The sequence below is a fragment of the Trachurus japonicus genome, chromosome 11 (assembly GCF_045865225.1).
Source record: "Trachurus japonicus isolate A0001 chromosome 11, Traja_1.0".
NCBI classification, from domain to species: domain Eukaryota; kingdom Metazoa; phylum Chordata; class Actinopteri; order Carangiformes; family Carangidae; genus Trachurus; species Trachurus japonicus.
Genome location: NC_140917.1, coordinates 29,152,205 through 29,170,654, shown reverse-complemented (window position 1 = coordinate 29,170,654; position 18,450 = coordinate 29,152,205). Strand labels below are relative to the sequence as shown.

The 18,450-nt window shown below is 40.0% G+C and overlaps 1 protein-coding gene across 1 annotated transcript; it reads left to right on the top strand.

The window, feature by feature from the left end:
• LOC146979052 (homeodomain-interacting protein kinase 1-like) lies at positions 1–3,936 on the top strand. Its single transcript, XM_085790245.1, has 10 exons — positions 1–143; positions 577–809; positions 932–1,123; positions 1,231–1,412; positions 1,640–1,763; positions 1,910–2,023; positions 2,157–2,243; positions 2,384–2,571; positions 2,729–2,929; positions 3,651–3,936. Exons 2-10 carry the CDS (start codon positions 591–593, stop codon positions 3,934–3,936), a joined length of 1,593 nt encoding a protein of 530 aa, XP_085646371.1. The 5' UTR covers positions 1–143; positions 577–590.
• Positions 3,937–18,450: the final 14,514 nt, after the last annotated feature.

Below are 18,450 nucleotides of genomic sequence, written 5' to 3'. Positions count from 1 at the left end.
CCAGACAGTTCAGACACATTTTGGTGACATTTCAACATTCAGTTGATTGTCAGTGATTGTCAAACTGCAGATGTGCATTTGAATTATACTGATCTACATTTATTGACAAGCAAATCCTGAGAAATTCCCTGGGACATCAGTTGGTAAGTATCATAAGTTTGATGGTCTTTCTCAAAAAAAATATTTATCTTCAAAACTATACAAGACCGTGACATTTTAACTCATAATTTCAGAATTATTACTGTATGTCAAAATGTAAGATTTGACTTACCAGTTCCATTATTTCTATAACAGTTGCAAAATCCAGTGACTCTGTGATAGTGATGTTGTTGTGAGTTACAGTGACTAAACATTGTGTCCATATCAGTGGTGTAGTCTAATTTGTTGTAGTGGGTATACTGCCTTTTAGGTGGGTACACTGTTCTGCATAACATATAGTTACAGTAGATAGTTTGGTTGTAGTGGCCTGGGTATACTGAAATACTTTATGAATGCATTTCCATGGGTATGAGTAGGCTAGGCTGTACATAGACTACACCACTGGCCCATATCCAACAATCATTGCTTTGCTCTCAGGAACAAGTCTCTTTATGATGAATTCAAAACTGCCCTGCAGTCAACATGCCCAGAAGGGGCAGTTAGTCCCAGGAGCCTGTCTTAGCTCCAGGTCGTCCCTCTACCAGATCCAGTCCTTCATTGGAGAGGGCGCATTCGGAAAAGTAGCAAAGTGCATCAGGATGGACGACAAGAAGACCGTTGCTATCAAAATCTTCAAGAGGGACCACACTGTGAAGGACGCTAATGCAGAGGTAGGAAAATGTATTATTTGTACAGTGTACAGTTTAACTGGCTATGTTTGAAGAAATACCAATTTGGCTTTTCTAAAGTGGTGTCAAGCTGAAATCTGTCTGTGCTATGTCTATGTTGTCAGGTGGCTATGCTCCGAGTACTGAGGTCTTTCGACACAGAAAAATACAACATCATCCAGTGGCACCAGGCATTCACAGACAGAGGACAGATCTGCATTGTGTTTGAGCACCTGGATAAAAATCTTCATGAGTTCATGAAGGAGCGATACTTCCGTCCTCTCCTTCTGAAAGAGATAAGACCCATCGTCCAGCAGGTATGTCCTACTGTTTTCTTCTCTGCATTAATCAACAGTTAATCAACAGCTATAAGTAGAATATGGTTGAAATTAGTATAAAATATATGACTATAATGACTTTTCAGCTCGCCAGTGCCCTCTGCTATCTGAAAGCTGCTGGGATCATGCATGCAGACCTGAAACTAGACAACGTGATGTTGGTCAACCATGAACGGGAGCCATTCCGGGTCAAACTGATTGACTTTGGTCTTGCTCAAACCGTCTCAACCACCAGTCTGGGTTCCTATGAACAGACCCCTCCATACCGGTGAGTAACTGGAACCATATTTGATCTCTTAGTGGCTCAAAATCCATGAATAATGTAAGAATATAAATGTCCCTTCCTCATCCATTCACACAAATCACCAAAGTTTATTCCAGGCGTACAGTAGTAAGAGTCACAGTGCTCCAATCTGTGAGTAATTAAGATGTGTGTCAAAATATTGTTAATAGTTTTGAAAGCTAGTGTGATGATGGATGTTTGTCTTCTCTCAGGGCTCCAGAGGTGATGCTGGGCCTTCCGTTGACAGAGGCCATAGACATGTGGTCACTGGGCTGCATGGCTGCTTCCTTGTACCTCGGGACGCTGCTCTATCCTGGCACCAGTCAGTACAATATAGTAAGTACTGGTAGTTTACTCTGAAGAATCCGGTTTCATGTTTCATATAAATAATTATCGTCTCAACACTTGGGTTGTGCTCTAATATGTTGACAATACAGAAATGAATCTGTGAAAAGTCGCTGAAAGTTGTGTTGTATTTACAGATGAGGTACATAGTGGAAACTCAGGGTCAGCCACCGGACCATCTGCTCTCCCGTGGATACAAAACATCCTATTATTTCCAAAGAGATCACACCACGTCTCAATGGAAACTGAAGGTACACACCAAAAACCACCTGATTAGTTCAAGTACACCTGTTTGTGTTTCTCATTTCTGCCAGGCTGAGTTTGATCCAAGTCTGGTGGTCTCAGTATGTCATTGCTAATACATACTGTACACTGTCTTTTCAGGATCCAAAACAGTACTATAAAGAGACAGGGATTCGGCTAAAGGACACCAGACGCCTTAAGCTCAACTCTCTGGACAGCCTCCAATATGTAGGTTTTTTTCTTCTTTTTATCATTTACTGTAAAAACTTCTTTTTTTTTTAATTTAAAAAAAACGTATTTCTGAAGCTTAGATGAACTGCATTCACTGCTGAAAACACCTCTGACCCTTTTGCTGTCTCATGTTTTAGATCCGGCTCTTCAGATGTCAAAGTTATGCAGACAAAGGTGCAGAGATGTGTGATGTGGTTCAGTTCGTGGACCTGATAAAGAGAATGCTGCAGCTCGATGCTGCTGAACGTATTACACCCATTCAGGTGCTGAACCACCACTTCATCAGCATGCAGCACATGGAGACCATGTACCAGCTCAGCCACCAGTAAGTAATGATTTAAAATGTTGCACTTGAACTTTTGTTTCTAGGTGTAAGGGATATATTTCCACTTAAGGTCATGAGGACATAAAAAACACATATCTTTTTACTGACATCACATGAGTGATCAACCTTGCTAATGAAAGGCTTCATTGTCTTGCAGTGTCTGGACTTGCTTTCAAATGATGGAGGTCTGTTGGAGGAATAAACAAACTGACAATGAGAAAGCTGCGTGGGGATCAGTGCAGCAGCCCCCCTCCAGCACCTTTAGCATCAACACTGAGCACCCCTGCACCAGCACCCAGACCACAAAGACAGTGAGGTCAGCGGTGGAGAGGAAGTCACTGGGTCACCATGAGCACAGGTAGGTACACTCATCAACTTCAGTCTCTTAAAGGTACATGATGTAGGAATTAACTTCCATCTAGCGTTGTGGTTGTATATCGCAAGCAACTCAATCGTATTTTTCATGCTGCATTCACGTGAAATTGGGCAGACGGCAGACGGACGACAGCCGCTGCACGTAATTTTTTTACCACACCCATCACCTTCTTTGCTGGACAAAAATGTCCAATGGGTTTTTTAATGTAAAAAATAAAGTAAAAAGTTTAACTAACAGATATCACCATGAAACTTCCCAAGTTTATTACTCACGTTAAGACAAATATTTGTTGTATTACAAGTTTTGTCAAATTTTATGTTTAAATATGTAAATGAGGCAATATCTAATGATGCGCTAATTTCCAGAACCGAATCTGAACAATGGATGAAGCCCTTTTTAAAATTCTTGTTTTATTTTGTTGACATATTATAGTCAGAAGTTTTCACTGAGGGGATTTTGGATATCTCTTTTTATCACTAAAATACTGTCACCAGCCATAAACCCCATAGAGCCCCATAGCAAAAACAACTGGCCAGGAAGGGGTTAAAAAAATTTTGAAACCCATGTCAAAAGTGATTTTCATGTTTAGTCAAGACCCAGCCCTATATGTATCACAAATATATTGGGAGTAACTGATGTCTACATTTTATCCAGGGGTCATGGAAGTGGTTACCATATTAACTTCCTGTTTGTCATTTGGTAGACACACAACAACTAACAATGGCAGAAACACTCAGACCAGCACTGCTGTGAGGAACCATCCACCTTCAACCTACCACTCTCAACTGACTAAAAGTGACCACAGCCAAAGCATCAGGTCCCATCACCCATCACACAGCAGCACCCACGGCCAGAGTCAGGTTCGGTTTGAGAGGAAGAGGAAAACACCTGATGATGAAGATCTGCAGCCGAGAAAAAAACCCTGTTACCCTCTGACCCCTGAAGACACCAAGAGACGAGGGACGGCAGGATTCATCAACCACCGCTGAGTCAGTTCCCAGTTGTTCCCATTGGTAACAACATCACCTCACCCCACCCCTCTCTCCCCCTCCTCCCTTCCAACCCCCTTTGTGAAGCATTGCTTGTAAATAAATCAAACCAGAATGAAGAACACCACTTGATATATAATTTGATCACTTTATCACATGAAATAAGCAAAAATTACAGAATAGGAATTTGAGGATTGAGGCCTTGTAGTATGGTTTGCTACATACGTATATGTGGTTATCAAATGGAATTAAGTTAATCTACATGTCAGGTTCCTAAATTTACCATATAAGTGTTATTATCACTATGATATCTTAAACAATAAGTTCATTCCTCATTTTATAACTTCTTAAGATTATTTGAAGGGTTGAAGGTTATCTCAAGGGAAAATGAGAATTTACACCCGCTAACCATTTCAGAAACTCTCTGAGATCTGTCAGTAGATGTAAATGAAATCACACTGGCAGAGAGGTCAGGAACAGCATTAGTGGCAACACATTGTACACCCAGAGTCATATATATTTAAGATAAGAGAGGACCTTATACGCCAGCTTTTGAGGTCCTCTCGATACAAGGTACATTTACCTTGCACCAAGCCCTTCCTCACGGTGTTGTGCTAGAGACTGTCATGTAGCTCTAGTAGATCAAAACAAAGGAGCAAAAAAAAACTCCCTCACACTTTTTACTGTGTAGACAGAATCAATAAATGGGAAGTCATCCTATTGAAATCCATTTTAGCACCAGTCACTATCAGACTGGCAGTGCATGCTGCAGCCTGATTCCTGAATCTTCATGTCTGCCATTCACTCTCAGCATGGATAAAGGTATAACATATTAAGTTTAATATACTGTATGAGCTTACTGTATAGCTGAATGTGGGACTGTCAATCCAAACTTGTAAAATGAAAATAAAATCTGACTATCAGAAGTATCTGACAAGTCAGATATTGTTGCCGGTGACTGTGAGCCTAGTTTGGCTCTATGGTGACCACAGGTATAGAAGAAGTCACTGAGGCTAACCATCTAGGGGTCAATGTTAAAGGGTATTTATCATGGCAAAAACACATAGAAATGGGAACAAGTTCTTTTATAAGAAATTGCTCCTCCTTCGTTACACCATGTACCTCCTTGCACGTCATTACAAGCCTTGTTATCATCTTGACTGATGCCCGGCAATCAGAACAAGAGCAGCAATCACAGATCCACAAGCTTTAGTTTATGCAGAGTAGAGCAGCACAGAAAGTATATAGATGATATTCATGGTGATGTCGCCCATCTGTAAGTAGATTTAAATTGTATTCATGTATGCATGTATATTATAGCATTATGTATCTACAATATTATTAGAAAAATTATGACCTTAGAATGGACCCCAGCAACAGTAGAGTTGCACTGTAATAAATAATAGGCCAAAAAAAAAACAACTATTTGTCCACCACAGAAAACTTCAGAATATGTTCACTGATGTGCCCCTACCCAGAAGGCATTGCTCTTCGGTAACATTTCTGACATGACAAGGTTCTTTTCATTCAGTCCGATAATAACCACTCACCAGGGAGACATCACTACAAACCACTACGCCCCACTTCACTGCCAAATTGAAAAATAGCTTTTGCAAACAAGACACTTTCTAAAGCCACGTTTCCATAGTGACAGAGGCACTCTGCCCCTCATTTTAATATTGGTGATCTCAAGTGGCTGATTTTTATGGCTCTTTTGGGCCTTTTTTTGTTTTTTTTCTTTAGGTGGATAAGCCACTTGTTCCTACGTATCCTTTAGGTAGAACAGTGTAGGTTACTTAAGTGATAAAACACATCTGATTACCCATGACCTTCTTTGCCTCATGGGAGATGGTAACAACAGTCAAGTGTCTAGTATTCATCACCCACGCTGTTTTGCGCATCACATTCAGTGACACACTGAATTCACTGGTTCCTCCAGATAAGGCCTGACAGGGAGGATGGAAAATCCTTGTTTCTGCTACAGTGATGTGTCCCTCGGTGCTGGAGAATTTAAAGTTGAAGAACTTTTTCAAAAGCCAACTTTTTTAAAATTTGTTTATCTTTGTGTCTTACTGTAGATTAGACACAATATGTCCAGGGACCACATGGAAAAAAGAGTCTTGCAAAGTTAAAGAGATCAGAAATTAGTTTAAAAATCAACTTGTACTTATTGGAAAAATAACCAAGAACCACCAATTCAACCCAAATTCTACATGAAGTTTTGGCAGAAAAAACAACAACAATACAATTGTTATAAATTATTTATTTTCCAAGAATTTTTGTAGCCTGAGGGTGCAAAATATGGTGGTTTTCACAGGTTCACTTTTTAACCACCCCATTTACTTTTCTCCACATTTAATCCATTTCACAACCTTGGATTCAGGGTCTAGAAATGACGCCCTTAAGTTCTATAGAAATTGTTCATCTGGGAAATGTTCCTGGCTTCCAGGTTGCTTAATCATTATGTGGCCTGTTTAATATGCACAGTGGTGTCGCTCCCCTCATACCTTGAGCAATATGAATGAATGAGCGATGTCCTTTGATCAGGCCCTGCTCATTCATGAATGTGATGCTAGTGGACTTCATTTTGGAGGACATGCTCAGGACTTGAAACCATTGATCAATACTGTCAAAACAAAAAACAAAAAACATCTCAGTTAGAAGCTTTAGAGCTGCAAATTACATTGGATTCAACAAGATAAATCATAACTGGGCAAAAAATAGTTAGTTTAAACTGCCTTTTGTGTATTTTCAAATGAGAAATTGATGCTGTGACAGATGATTAGAACTTCACTAGGGCTTTCTCATCTTTTTAGACTGAAAAAAATATTTATACAACGCCTTTAAAAAGGAAATGCACAGTGCAATAGTAATGCATAACTTACTGTTATGTTTCACTGGTTACACTTTTCACTGTTCTCTACATTTATATGCTGCATTCAGGATTGGTTGTATGTATAACAATGTCTTATCTGTGGTGGAGCCCAAGAGCACTTAACGTCAGCCAGACATGTCCCTCCCCTGTCAGAAGAAAACATTAATTAGTGGCAGATCAAATGAAATATGTGTTAAGTTTACAGAGCCTGCCCTGTACATATTCAGTACACTGGTAGAAATACAATTTTAAAAAATCACTAGGGAACATAGGTATAACTAACAATGGTTGTTTGCTTGTATAGGAAATCAAGGTCTCTCTTGACTCTTAAAACATCCCGAGAGAACTTGGTGAAGAGTTTCTACCTGTTACTTCAGCACTGTGGTTTTCTATACACCGCACAGTTACTGTAGGTTGTGGACTGAAGACAGATCATGGCAGGTGAACAACAGGTTGTGCAGACATGTCTATGGATATGTCTATGAAAATGCTTAAAGTTCCTAATACATCCATGTTCACAACCACAACACTTCCTGTCTTGAAGTAAACTGTTAACCAATCAGAGACTTGACTTAAATTGAGTTATTAGAGGACAACTTCAGAGATGGATACTGTAACTGTCTTAAAAGATGCAGATATAAATACTTACACTTGCAAATATGTAAATAGGAAACATAAGTAAATAAAAAAAACAGAATATATGTGAATATAAATATGTAAATCATTCACTGCAAGTAATTATTAATATATTTAAATTAATCAAATATAGACTACATTATAAATGAATATATTATATAGTAACTATTCTAAAAGAGTGTTTTTTCTTCATGTGCACTGTGCCTGGATTGCTCTGTCCTTCCAGCTCGCTATAGACCTCAGTCACATACACACTTTCACAGCCTTTCACAACTTTTCTACCTTGAAAGAACAAAATTACCAGAGCCGCAGCAAGCACAGCATGAATAACACCACCGTAAGTGGCTCATATGTCCAATGTTATGTTGAAGGCTGTTACTTAAGCCATGTGTATTTTATGTTGAAGAGAAATGTGTTGATTCTGCATTGATAAAACGAAAATCTACAGACTGACACAGAGGAACTGAGGTAAACAACGCTTTGCTAGAAGCATTTTAATGAAACATTCCTATGGCACTAGTGAAAAGGTTATCCACAATATCATGGTGTTTACTGTTTGTGTGGCAGGAGACAACATTTCCTGAATATTCAGACTTTCAAATGAAAATTGTTGAAATGTATTTCTTCTTGCCACACTTTTATTAAAAAAGTTAAGATATTCATTTATAATTCCCGTGCTGTATTTCCTTTGGAGAGTTCGAAATGCAAAGCAGGCATTCATGTTGAGGGGCCTTTAAAGTACTTGACACCCCAAAACAGCTGAAAATTTAATGACACCTACTTTCTGCTTTCCTCTCAGTTTTTGATCCCATGACTCTATGCTCCAATTCAATTCTCCTGTTTTTTCACACAAGGCATGATTTAGAGGAGACGAGACGGTGTCATGAGGCCAAAATCATCTTTAGGGTCAATAATGCGATCACATGAGCCTATTGTTAATTCTTGATGAGGGTTGCTCAGCGTCTTGTAGTCCCTGCCTCCTTTGAGTTGGAGAGAAGATAAATTATGAATAAGGCATCCATAAAACATGTACTTATTTATGGAGATTAGGGGTTATTTAAGACAGCTCTAATTAAATTCAGCTGATCCAAGGTATTTTGCCAGAAATCCCTGTAGCTAAGGCTTATTTTGGTTATTGTAATGAAAGAAACGCAGCGGGGAGCAATAAAAAGGTAGCAAACGAAATCAGTTTCTTGTACAAAAACATGTTAGCCTCTGGTGTTATGAAAGCTCTCTTGTGACCCCATGGAACATCTTATTGGTCTTTGTTGTTCTAAGTTCAATAAATCACGTCTAATCTTGTTGAAAATCCCCCCTCAGGTTGCTGTCCATCACAATGATTCTTCCCACTCTATTGCTGAAATAATCATTGAATGAATAAATAGTTTCAAGTTCTTAAGCACCTTGAATAATGGTTTCAGGCAGACGGTATTGATTTGTTTTTCCTGCATATTTCTGCAGACGAGGTTTCAATCTCAGTGACCACACAATAATCTGGTATATTCATTTTTGCTCATGTTCGCCATGTTCATACATGCATTTTTCATGGCACAATATGTTTTTTTAAGCAGTGTACACAGTGTGCTCATACATAAATCTGTAAAGCAAAGTGACCACACTCTGTTGGGGGCTTCTCTCTGTACAACACTTGGATGGTGAAGTGGTACAGAGAGATCAGACGTTCTCTGGCTAAGTAGAGCCATGTTGAACAATCCCCTGGCTTGTAAAAAAAAATAGCTTCCTTGTGTTCCTGGTCAATTTTAGATTACTGTAACAGCAAGTCAGCGAACACCTTTATTTCCTGCCTAAACCACCTGAGGGAACCAAACTGTGCAGCCAAACTGGTGTCCTCATCCTCTCTTTTTCTTTCTGTGTGTGGACTGCGATGCATATTTCATCTGATTAGCTGATTCTCCATTAGGTGCAGTAACTTAGAGAGTGACAGTTTAATGTGTTTACACTCCTTTCACATGGCCAAACCCACATCAATCGAGCCACTTGTTTGATTTCCCAACTGGCTTTAAACTGTGATTATGTTTCTCTCTTGGCTGTTCTGGCACCGGTGTCTAAATGTTGATGACAGATTGAGTTCAGTTTGGAAACTACTGAGGGATGCTGGTTCCTATTGTGATTACATGACATTTGGGAAGAGAGATATTTGAAGTTAAAAAAAAATGTGGGGGCTTACAAGCAGATCCAACAAAGATTTGTTCCATGTTTTAAAAGTGTTTTTTCTTGCCTTTCTTGTCCAAATTGACTGGCTTTATGGAGACATGTGGCCACATCTTGTGATGAGGCGATGAGTTTATTGTGGTGCCACTTGGACACTTCAGAGAGTGCTGGAGGAAATGCAATCAGCTACACTCTCCATAATGAAAAAGCTCCCAGCCAGATGCTTCTGTGGGGGCTGGTCAAACGAACATGCAACACAAATCCCATGGAGTGTGATGCCCAATGGTACATACAGTGCTTTGTTCAGGCTTCTCAGGTATTTTTAAAATCAACCTATCAGTCATTCCGCTTCAATCATGCTCTCCTACCAGTCAGCCCAAGAGTGGATGAAGCAGTAGCAGCAGCACGCCCACTCAACCTCATCATTATTTTTCCTTAACCCTTTATAGGGCACTCATTGAAATACTTTGAAATTCAAAATTCCAACCTTAGATTGTTATTCTAGGGCATAACAAGACTTAATTACAATTTTGACATTTTTCAAAATGTTTCATTTTCATGTAGAAATTGAAGGTCAACGAAGTGACCATTTTTGGTTCCTTGCCCGTTTGTGGTAAAGAAAAATTCCAATAAGTGTATGTATAGAAAATATAAGAAAAACACATAAAGTGCAAAAATTATTAAGTTTTAGAACATGTATGGCTTATAAATTGCAATTATTATAATATTATTGTAATAATAATAATATATATGTATATAGGCATTTGTATATATAATATGTATATCGTATTTTATACGATTATAAAGTCACTCATATTCACTATTTATAGCTTCAAAATGTCTTGAAATTAGTTAAAATTCTCTCCGAATTACTGAATGGCTATATAAAAACCTTAGACAACATTAATTAATCTAAAGAATTTTACACAACTGCTTATAAGTCATAAACTGAGAAAAATCACTCATATTCACTATTTATAGCTTCAAAATGTCTAAAATTATCTCTAAATCACTGTTAAGTTATATAAAAACATTAGGCAACATTAAAATACAATTTCCTGAGTTGTATTGCCTTATTTGTGAGGGAAATGCACTTATATGGTTTGTTACCTGAATAGGGCATATGTCCAAAAACGGACACTTCAGTGTTTACCATAAACGGGCGTATGATCAAATATGGTCACTGCATTTTTCATGGTGTATTTTCACTCATTTCACTAACATCTCCACAAACAATACTTATGTCATGACTTAGCACAACTAATTAACTGTAAAATGTGTGAGTGTCATCAACTTAGCTTGATTAGTTGTGATGTATCGATCTAATTACTACCGCGAGCCGAGCCGACTGAGCGTCTTTTTCCGCGGTCGAAAAAAAGAGAAAGTTAGCGGCATTCCTGGTCTCTGCTGATTGGTCAAAGGCTATGATGACGTATACCGTAATGTAGCCTGGTCTTTGCTGATTGGCTTGGTGAAGACCACATGTTTCTTGCTCTTACTGACGGGGAGCACGGGGCGGAAATATAACATGTGCGGAAGTGTCCAAAAACAGTCACTTGCCCGGTAAAGGGTTAATGCCACTGTACAGTGGGTTTGCAGAAAGGGCAGGTACTGTACAAAGGCAGACAGACATTTTTTTCCCACAGCAGAAATGTAGTTGCTTTTGTTTCTGCACACGGATCAAGGCTTTCTCACAAAATGCTTTGAGAATCTTTTTCAACAGGACCACTGTGGTCACATCATTGCTGAGCAAAGGCCTCAAGACCGGTGGATTTGCCTCAAAAAGAGGGATTGACCAAGAATGAAAGCCAAACTTCTGAGATCCTAGTGGTAAGACCCCCATCATTCTTTCTCTGTGTCTGGCTCACGTGTGCACTCATAACAGCAAACACAGACTTTGCCTGGTGTGAGACTGATAGTTGCCGTATTCTTTACAAATTATTAAATTATCATTTAGCATTAAAACTTAAGGAAGAAAACCTCCCTCAAGGAATTAGTAAGGCATACAGATTTCGAATAAATAAATACATTAATGACACCTGTAAAAGTCACACTTTATCTGTGGTAGCATAAAGTTAATCTACATAGTATTTTATTGTCCCCATGAAATTATTGCAAGGCGTCAGTCTCCCAGTCTATATACTTCACAGCATCTAAAAAACACTTAAACCTGATGAGCCAACAGCTGTGCCATCCAAGGATTTTATTGTAGCTACTGTATAGAAGTCAGGGAACATGACACGATTCTGTGATACTGTAATCAGAGCTAGTGGCCAATGACAGCAGCCTTGCAAGCTAAAAGATCTTTCACAATCAAAAAGGAGGAACTGTTTCTAGGTGATGTCACTTCTTTCTCAACTTCAAGCACTTTATTGAAAGTCAATAGGCTACCCAAAGGATGATAACATGGCTAACTTTACTGCCAGGCAGCACAGACTTTATATAATGGATCAAAAAAGTGAAAAGAGAACAGCAGATTACGCAATTTTAGCATTTTTAGCAAGTGAAACATTCTATAATTTGATCAATACTTATATTTCTGACCTCCCACACACTTAACCCTTGACCTCTGATCCAACCACATGTCTAGAGGTAGGATGTAATGAAGGCAGCTGGGAGCCCCCACTTCTCTGAATAATGTTTTGGTTTCATAAGACCATTATACCATTTATAGTATTTAGCCTATGGACCAAGCTCATGCTAAACACTAAATTCATAGTTCATCTACTGAATGCATCATTTAACACTAAAATGACATAAGTCTTATTGAAGTCTTGAATTTTTTATCCAACCAAAAAAGTTAAAGCAGAAGTAAGTGATCCGGTCGTTTTGGCTAACTTCTTGTCAGCAGATGGAGTTAGCAGTCCCCGCCCTCGTCCCTACGTCACCACATTCACGCGCATCCCTTGGCTGCACACACAGAGAGGACCGCCCCTTTATGCCGTTCTCTCTCCTCATTGGATAAAGGTTGTAGGATACAAAGAAAGTTTTCTCCTCGGCTTACAGCAGAGCAGAGTGACTGACAGACCCCTGTTTCAGACCAAACACTCTATATAAGTGATTGCTGTCGGAAGATATAACTATTTAAGACTTATATTAACACAAACATTCCGCTTACTTCTGCTTTAATTTACTTATATATATATATGCATGTCATCTACCACTAACACTATGGTGGTTATGCATTGCACAGCAAGACATGAGGTTGTGTATTGAGACAAACCTTGTGGGTGAGAATTCATACTGATTGCAAATCATGGTCAAATCCCAAAACTCCTGAGGTTAGTACATTTCTTCATCATTTGTGACAGTCCAAAACCTCTTGATCTTTTTAACAGGACAAAGAGGACCTCCAAAACATCCAGCGCTTTGTCATTCTTTCAGCTTTTTTTAAGGACTCTAAACAAAACCCATCTTTGCTTGGCCTCTGGGGCTGGTCCTTAATAGCGGTCTAAGTGAGTTATGTGGGTAAAAGTCCAGACGGCTCTTTTTTTTTTTTTTTTTTTTACGTCAGTCTATGTTTCAGATTTGAAAAGGTTTTGGGTTTTATTCTGCAAAGTCACACAGATAACAAAGTAATCCCACTTTGTGAGACGAGTTGCCTGGTTTCTATAGTAACAACATGCATCGTCTCTGAACAATGATCATGAGGCTTTTGTGGCTTTTTTGCCAGCCAACAATTTGTCATGTAACATTTTCAGCCTCAAGATGGAGTTGGATGGTTTATTCCTTGTGTAAAAACAATTTACAGTGTGAAGTTTTTAAAATCAACACACAATTCACTGAGCAGAACTAATAAAATGGCAGGGTGTTCCAACATAAAAGGACACGCCACAGGTGGGTGTGTATTTTTCCTTTCATCTTTGTCTGTAGGGTGTTTGAGAGTGTTGGTACATATGACCCCCATGAACAGGGCCTAGACAGAGGCCAGCAGTCAAAACATCTAATAAAAAAAGATTGCAGTCTTCCCTCTGCCCGGCCTCACCCCTCTACTCTTGCCTTTCAGCTCCCTGTGGTGCAGAGGGTTTCCCTGTCCTTTGCTCTCTGGAGCAGCCTCTCCGAGTGGAAAACCCAGACATGCCCAAGGCCTGAGTCGTCTTCTGTCTCCAGCTGCTCTCTCCACAGACAGCAGATGCAACCAACACAGAGACACATTGTGAATACCAGAATTCAGTGTATGGAAACTAAGCTGGGCCACAGACATCAGAAAAGTTCAATTCCTACAGAAAACCAATCTTGAAACTACTGTCAAAAGACTTTAAGTAAGGCTGCAAAAGAAGATAAGGGAGCAAGCAAAATATGAATTTTTACATATTTCACTCTCATCTTTACTATCTTGTGAATTACAGGAGCTATTGCTGCTAATACCCAGAATTAAGGCCATTTAGAAGTTGTTTAATGTAAATATTTGCTACAGATTCATTCTTGTGTTTTATTTTAACATTCCATGATGTGATGGGACTTTTGTTTTGAAGGATCCAAGGAAGTTAAACTGTTAGAATATACAGTAACTAGTGAAGAAGGCGGACCACGCAGTTGTTTTACTGAAGCATATACTTTCATTAGTTTGGGCCATGCAGAGCCAACTCAACATGTAAGTGTCTCATTGTTCATATAATGTGTTTAAATGTAGATGGTAGTCAACGTCATCTACATTTAACCACATTGTATGTATGAACAATGAGACACTACACACTACACCCAGTTTAGCAGTAACAGCTGTTTGTTTACCAGTCTAGAAGAAGGTTGTGAGTTCTTCATCAAACCCAGCATGTAACTTATTTTGTTTTTTTATTAGCAAAAATCAAATATTGCTTTCATAAATACGTATTTCACTTAAGTCGAATCACACCCGCATACATATGAAAGCTTTCTCGTTACAAATACATAAGTGGGTGACGCACCGAACCGAGGCGGCCATGTTGCATCGCCATTTTATACGTTCAGTGGCAGCGTGACCGTAGGTAACCACGGAAACTCACCGGAGTTGTTGGCTCGGGGAGAAAGTTTTCCAGGTAGCGCCTGTTAAAACTGTCACCACTGTGTAGTGTGAGGAAGGACGGAGGCACTGATGTTGCATTCAGGTGCAGTCAGGCAGATGGCTGTCGGCAAACCAACTGGATGTAATTTTACTCGACGAGAGAAAGATGGTAAAACGTGGGTCAGGTAAACAATACGACATCACCATGACAACATATTGTAACATCTGTATTGTTTTGCCTCATACTGGCGGACCACTTGTTTACATAGATGCTTGTTTATCCTGTTACATGCAGCGTCTGTTTCTGTCTGACGTCTGCCCGATTTCACGTGAATGCAACATCAAGAATACGTTCAGATATGCAACCACACCGCTAGATGGGGGTATTCTTACTAGGGGTGTAACGGTATATGTATTCGTCCCGTGCCGTCACGGTACGGGGGTCACGGTTCGGTGCACGCAGTCACACGACGAATACGCCTGAGTGTGTGAGAAAAAAAAAAAAAAAAAGTTGAGTCCTCACTGCAATCCAGGTGGCGGTAATGAGCATAACAGCTGCCAGCAACCGTCATACAGAAGAAGAAACAGTTAGAAACAAAAACAAACAAAAGAAGAAGAGTGATGGCGAGTGTGGAGTTGGAAGAGCCGCCGGCTTCATTTAAATCAGCCGTGTGGGAACACTTTGGTTTCCCGGTGCAACATAACAGCGACGGCGAAAGAGTGGTTGACCGGACAAAGACTGTCTGCCGGCGATGTTTTACGGAGGTGCGCTACGTCGCTGGAAACACATCCAACATGCTAACGCACATTAGACGACACCATCCCGACATGTCCATCACTGGTGCGAGGAAAAAAACGTGTGTACAACAACTTATCCCCGCTTCTTTTAAGCAGCCTCTTGACAATAACACTGACAGGGCCAAAAACATTACCGAAGCGATTGGCATATACATATCCTCGTCAATGCGCCCATGTGCCGTAGTAGAGGAGCCCGGCTTCAAATATTTATTGAAAGTGCTTGAGCCACGATACAGTGTTCCATCCCGTGCGCACATCAGCCAGTCTGTGGTCCCTGCCATTTACAAGCGTGCACGAGCAGTGGTGGAGCAAGAGCTGTCTACTGCACAAGCTGTTGCACTTACAACTGATGGGTGGACCTCTCGTTCCACTGAAAGCTACCTCACCGTCACCGCCCACTTCATCACCTCTGAGTGGGAAATTAAAAATCCAGTTTTGTCAACACGCCCAGTGTATGAACAACACACCGGTGCTCACCTAGCTGAGAAGCTACAAGAGGCAGTAACAGAGTGGAAACTTGAAAAGCCCAGAACCATTGCAGTAACAACAGACAATGCAAGAAACATTGTCAATGCAGTTAATGAAGCAGGACTGGGCCCACAAATTGCATGCTTTGCCCACACTTTAAACTTAGCATCACAGAAAGCTATGGCAGTCAATCAGGTATCTCGACTCCTGGGAAAAATCCGAAGAGCTGTTTCTTTTTTCCATCGGAGCACAGTGGCTGCACATATTTTGGAGGAGAAGCAGGAGATGCTGCACTTGCCAAAACATCGTCTCATCAATGATGTTCCCACACGCTGGAACTCCAGCTATGAGATGGTTGAGAGATATCTTGAACAGCAAACAGCTGTTTACTCAGCACTAACAGAGAAGGCTCTCAAGAGCAAGGAGATAGCCAATCTGACTGATCAGGAGGTGAGCGTAGCAGAGAGTGTGGTTGAGATCATGAAGCCTCTGAAGACCATCACCACAATATTGAGCACTGAAACAGCACCATCAGTTTCTATGATCTTACCACTGAAAACAATGATCTTGAAATCTATGGAACAAAATGATGAGGACACTCCTACTGTCAGGGAAATCAAGCATGCCATCAGAGAAATTCTGCAAAACCGATACTCTGACCCTGGGCTTCAGGACTTCCTTAACAAGTGCACCGCCTTGGATCCAAGGTTTAAAACACTTCCCCACCTGGAACCTGCCTGCCAACAAAAAATCTATGAGGATCTCATCACAGAAGTCCTGAACAGAGCTGAACAGGTATGTATTAATTTTACACTAAGGGTGATGTTTTCATATTTTTATAATAACTTCTCTCATGTCTTAATTTGAACTGTTGAATTCTGAACTCACTTATTATTACTTGTTTTTGTCATTTTGTACTGCAGGACGAGACCAGAGAGACTACAGAGGCCAGTCCATCAACTTCATCACAGGCGATTTCATTTCCAGTGACGGCACAGTCTGAGGCAGCATCTTCCCCTCCACCAAAGAAGTCAGCCCTGGCAGAACTTTTTAGCCCACTCTTTAGAACACAGCAGACAAACCTGCTTGAAAGCCTGATCGGAGGCAGCAGTCAAAGGATGAAGTGTATGCCTACATGGCAAAGGACTGCATTTCAATCGATTCCAGCCCACTTGCCTGGTGGAAGGCTCATGAGTCTCTTTATCCTAACCTAGCCATGTTGGCGAAACATTACCTTGCTGTACCTGCCACCTCAGTCCCCAGCGAGAGGGTTTTCTCTACGGCAGGGGATATAGTTACTGCCAGCAGATCAGCCCTCACTACAGAAAATGTAGACAAACTAATTTTTTTGAAAAAAAACCTCAAAATTGAGTGACACTTAAGTACCTTCTCAAGAGCTGCATAGCTGACCGTACACACTCAGTTAATCACAAATGTGATGCATTAATCCAAAAGGCACAGATTTTATTTTTCTTATACTTTATAGTTGTATTGCTTTTGTGTTTTCACACTTGGAGATTTTATTTTTGTATTAGCCTTAAGCTGGAGTAATTGAAACACTCATTATTTATTTTGTAGTATTTTTTAAGTGATTTTCAGTTTTGGTACTATTTCAAAAAAATTGTTTGACTTGTGCCAGTATAGAAATATTGCTAATATGAGAGTATGTTCACTGTTTACATTTTACTGTGCAATACAACACTGAAAGTGTTAGTTTCCTTATAATGAAGTTACCAAAGTTGCCAGTTGCTACTTGACTACCTCAGTATAGCCCTACAAGAAATGTAGTTTTTTTCTTTTCCTCTGTATGAACAGAATGAATGGAATGAGAACCCTCCCAATGCATTTGTTATATGTTTTATTCTATTTATTTTTATTACTTTTATATCAGGAGATGGTTTTACGTTTTGCAGTCAATTGGTGTCTGCTCAAAATAAATGAAAAAAGATAGTCTTGTACATGTGTGAGCTTTTGTTAATTTTTTCCCGCTGTACCGAAACCGTACCGAACCGTGACCCCCACACCGAGGTACGTACCGAACCGTGACTTTTGTGTACCGTTACACCCCTAATTCTTACACATGGTAACAGCGTTATAACGGGGGAAAGAGTAACTTTTTTGATTACTTGTTATTACTGAAAAAAGTAGTGTTGTTATTCCCATCACAGGTGTTACTGTCCACTTGAAGTTGAGCATTTTTTTTTGGGGGGGGGTGCCTATTCATTTTGCAGTAGCCTGTCTTGATCATTGTGAATCGTTGGACTATATCCGTTTTGTAACCATGCTTGGTCATGCCTCCAAGCTCTGCTTATTTATTGACTGGTTTTGATTCAGTATCATTTACAAAAGCCACATCATGCCTCGGCCATTTGCTGGCTTTTGAGCTGTCATTTGTTGATCAGGACAAAAACATACCTCAGGGTGAGGACCTTAAATGTATGAAGTACCTCTGTCCTCATGTGGTTTACCCATCACACTGATGGATGCTTGTTTTTGTCGACGCCCTCCTCCACCCTTGTCCTCCACTTTCCTTTTCCCATCCTCTCTTTTAATGCAGGGGCCATTGTCAAGCCGCTTTGTGTCT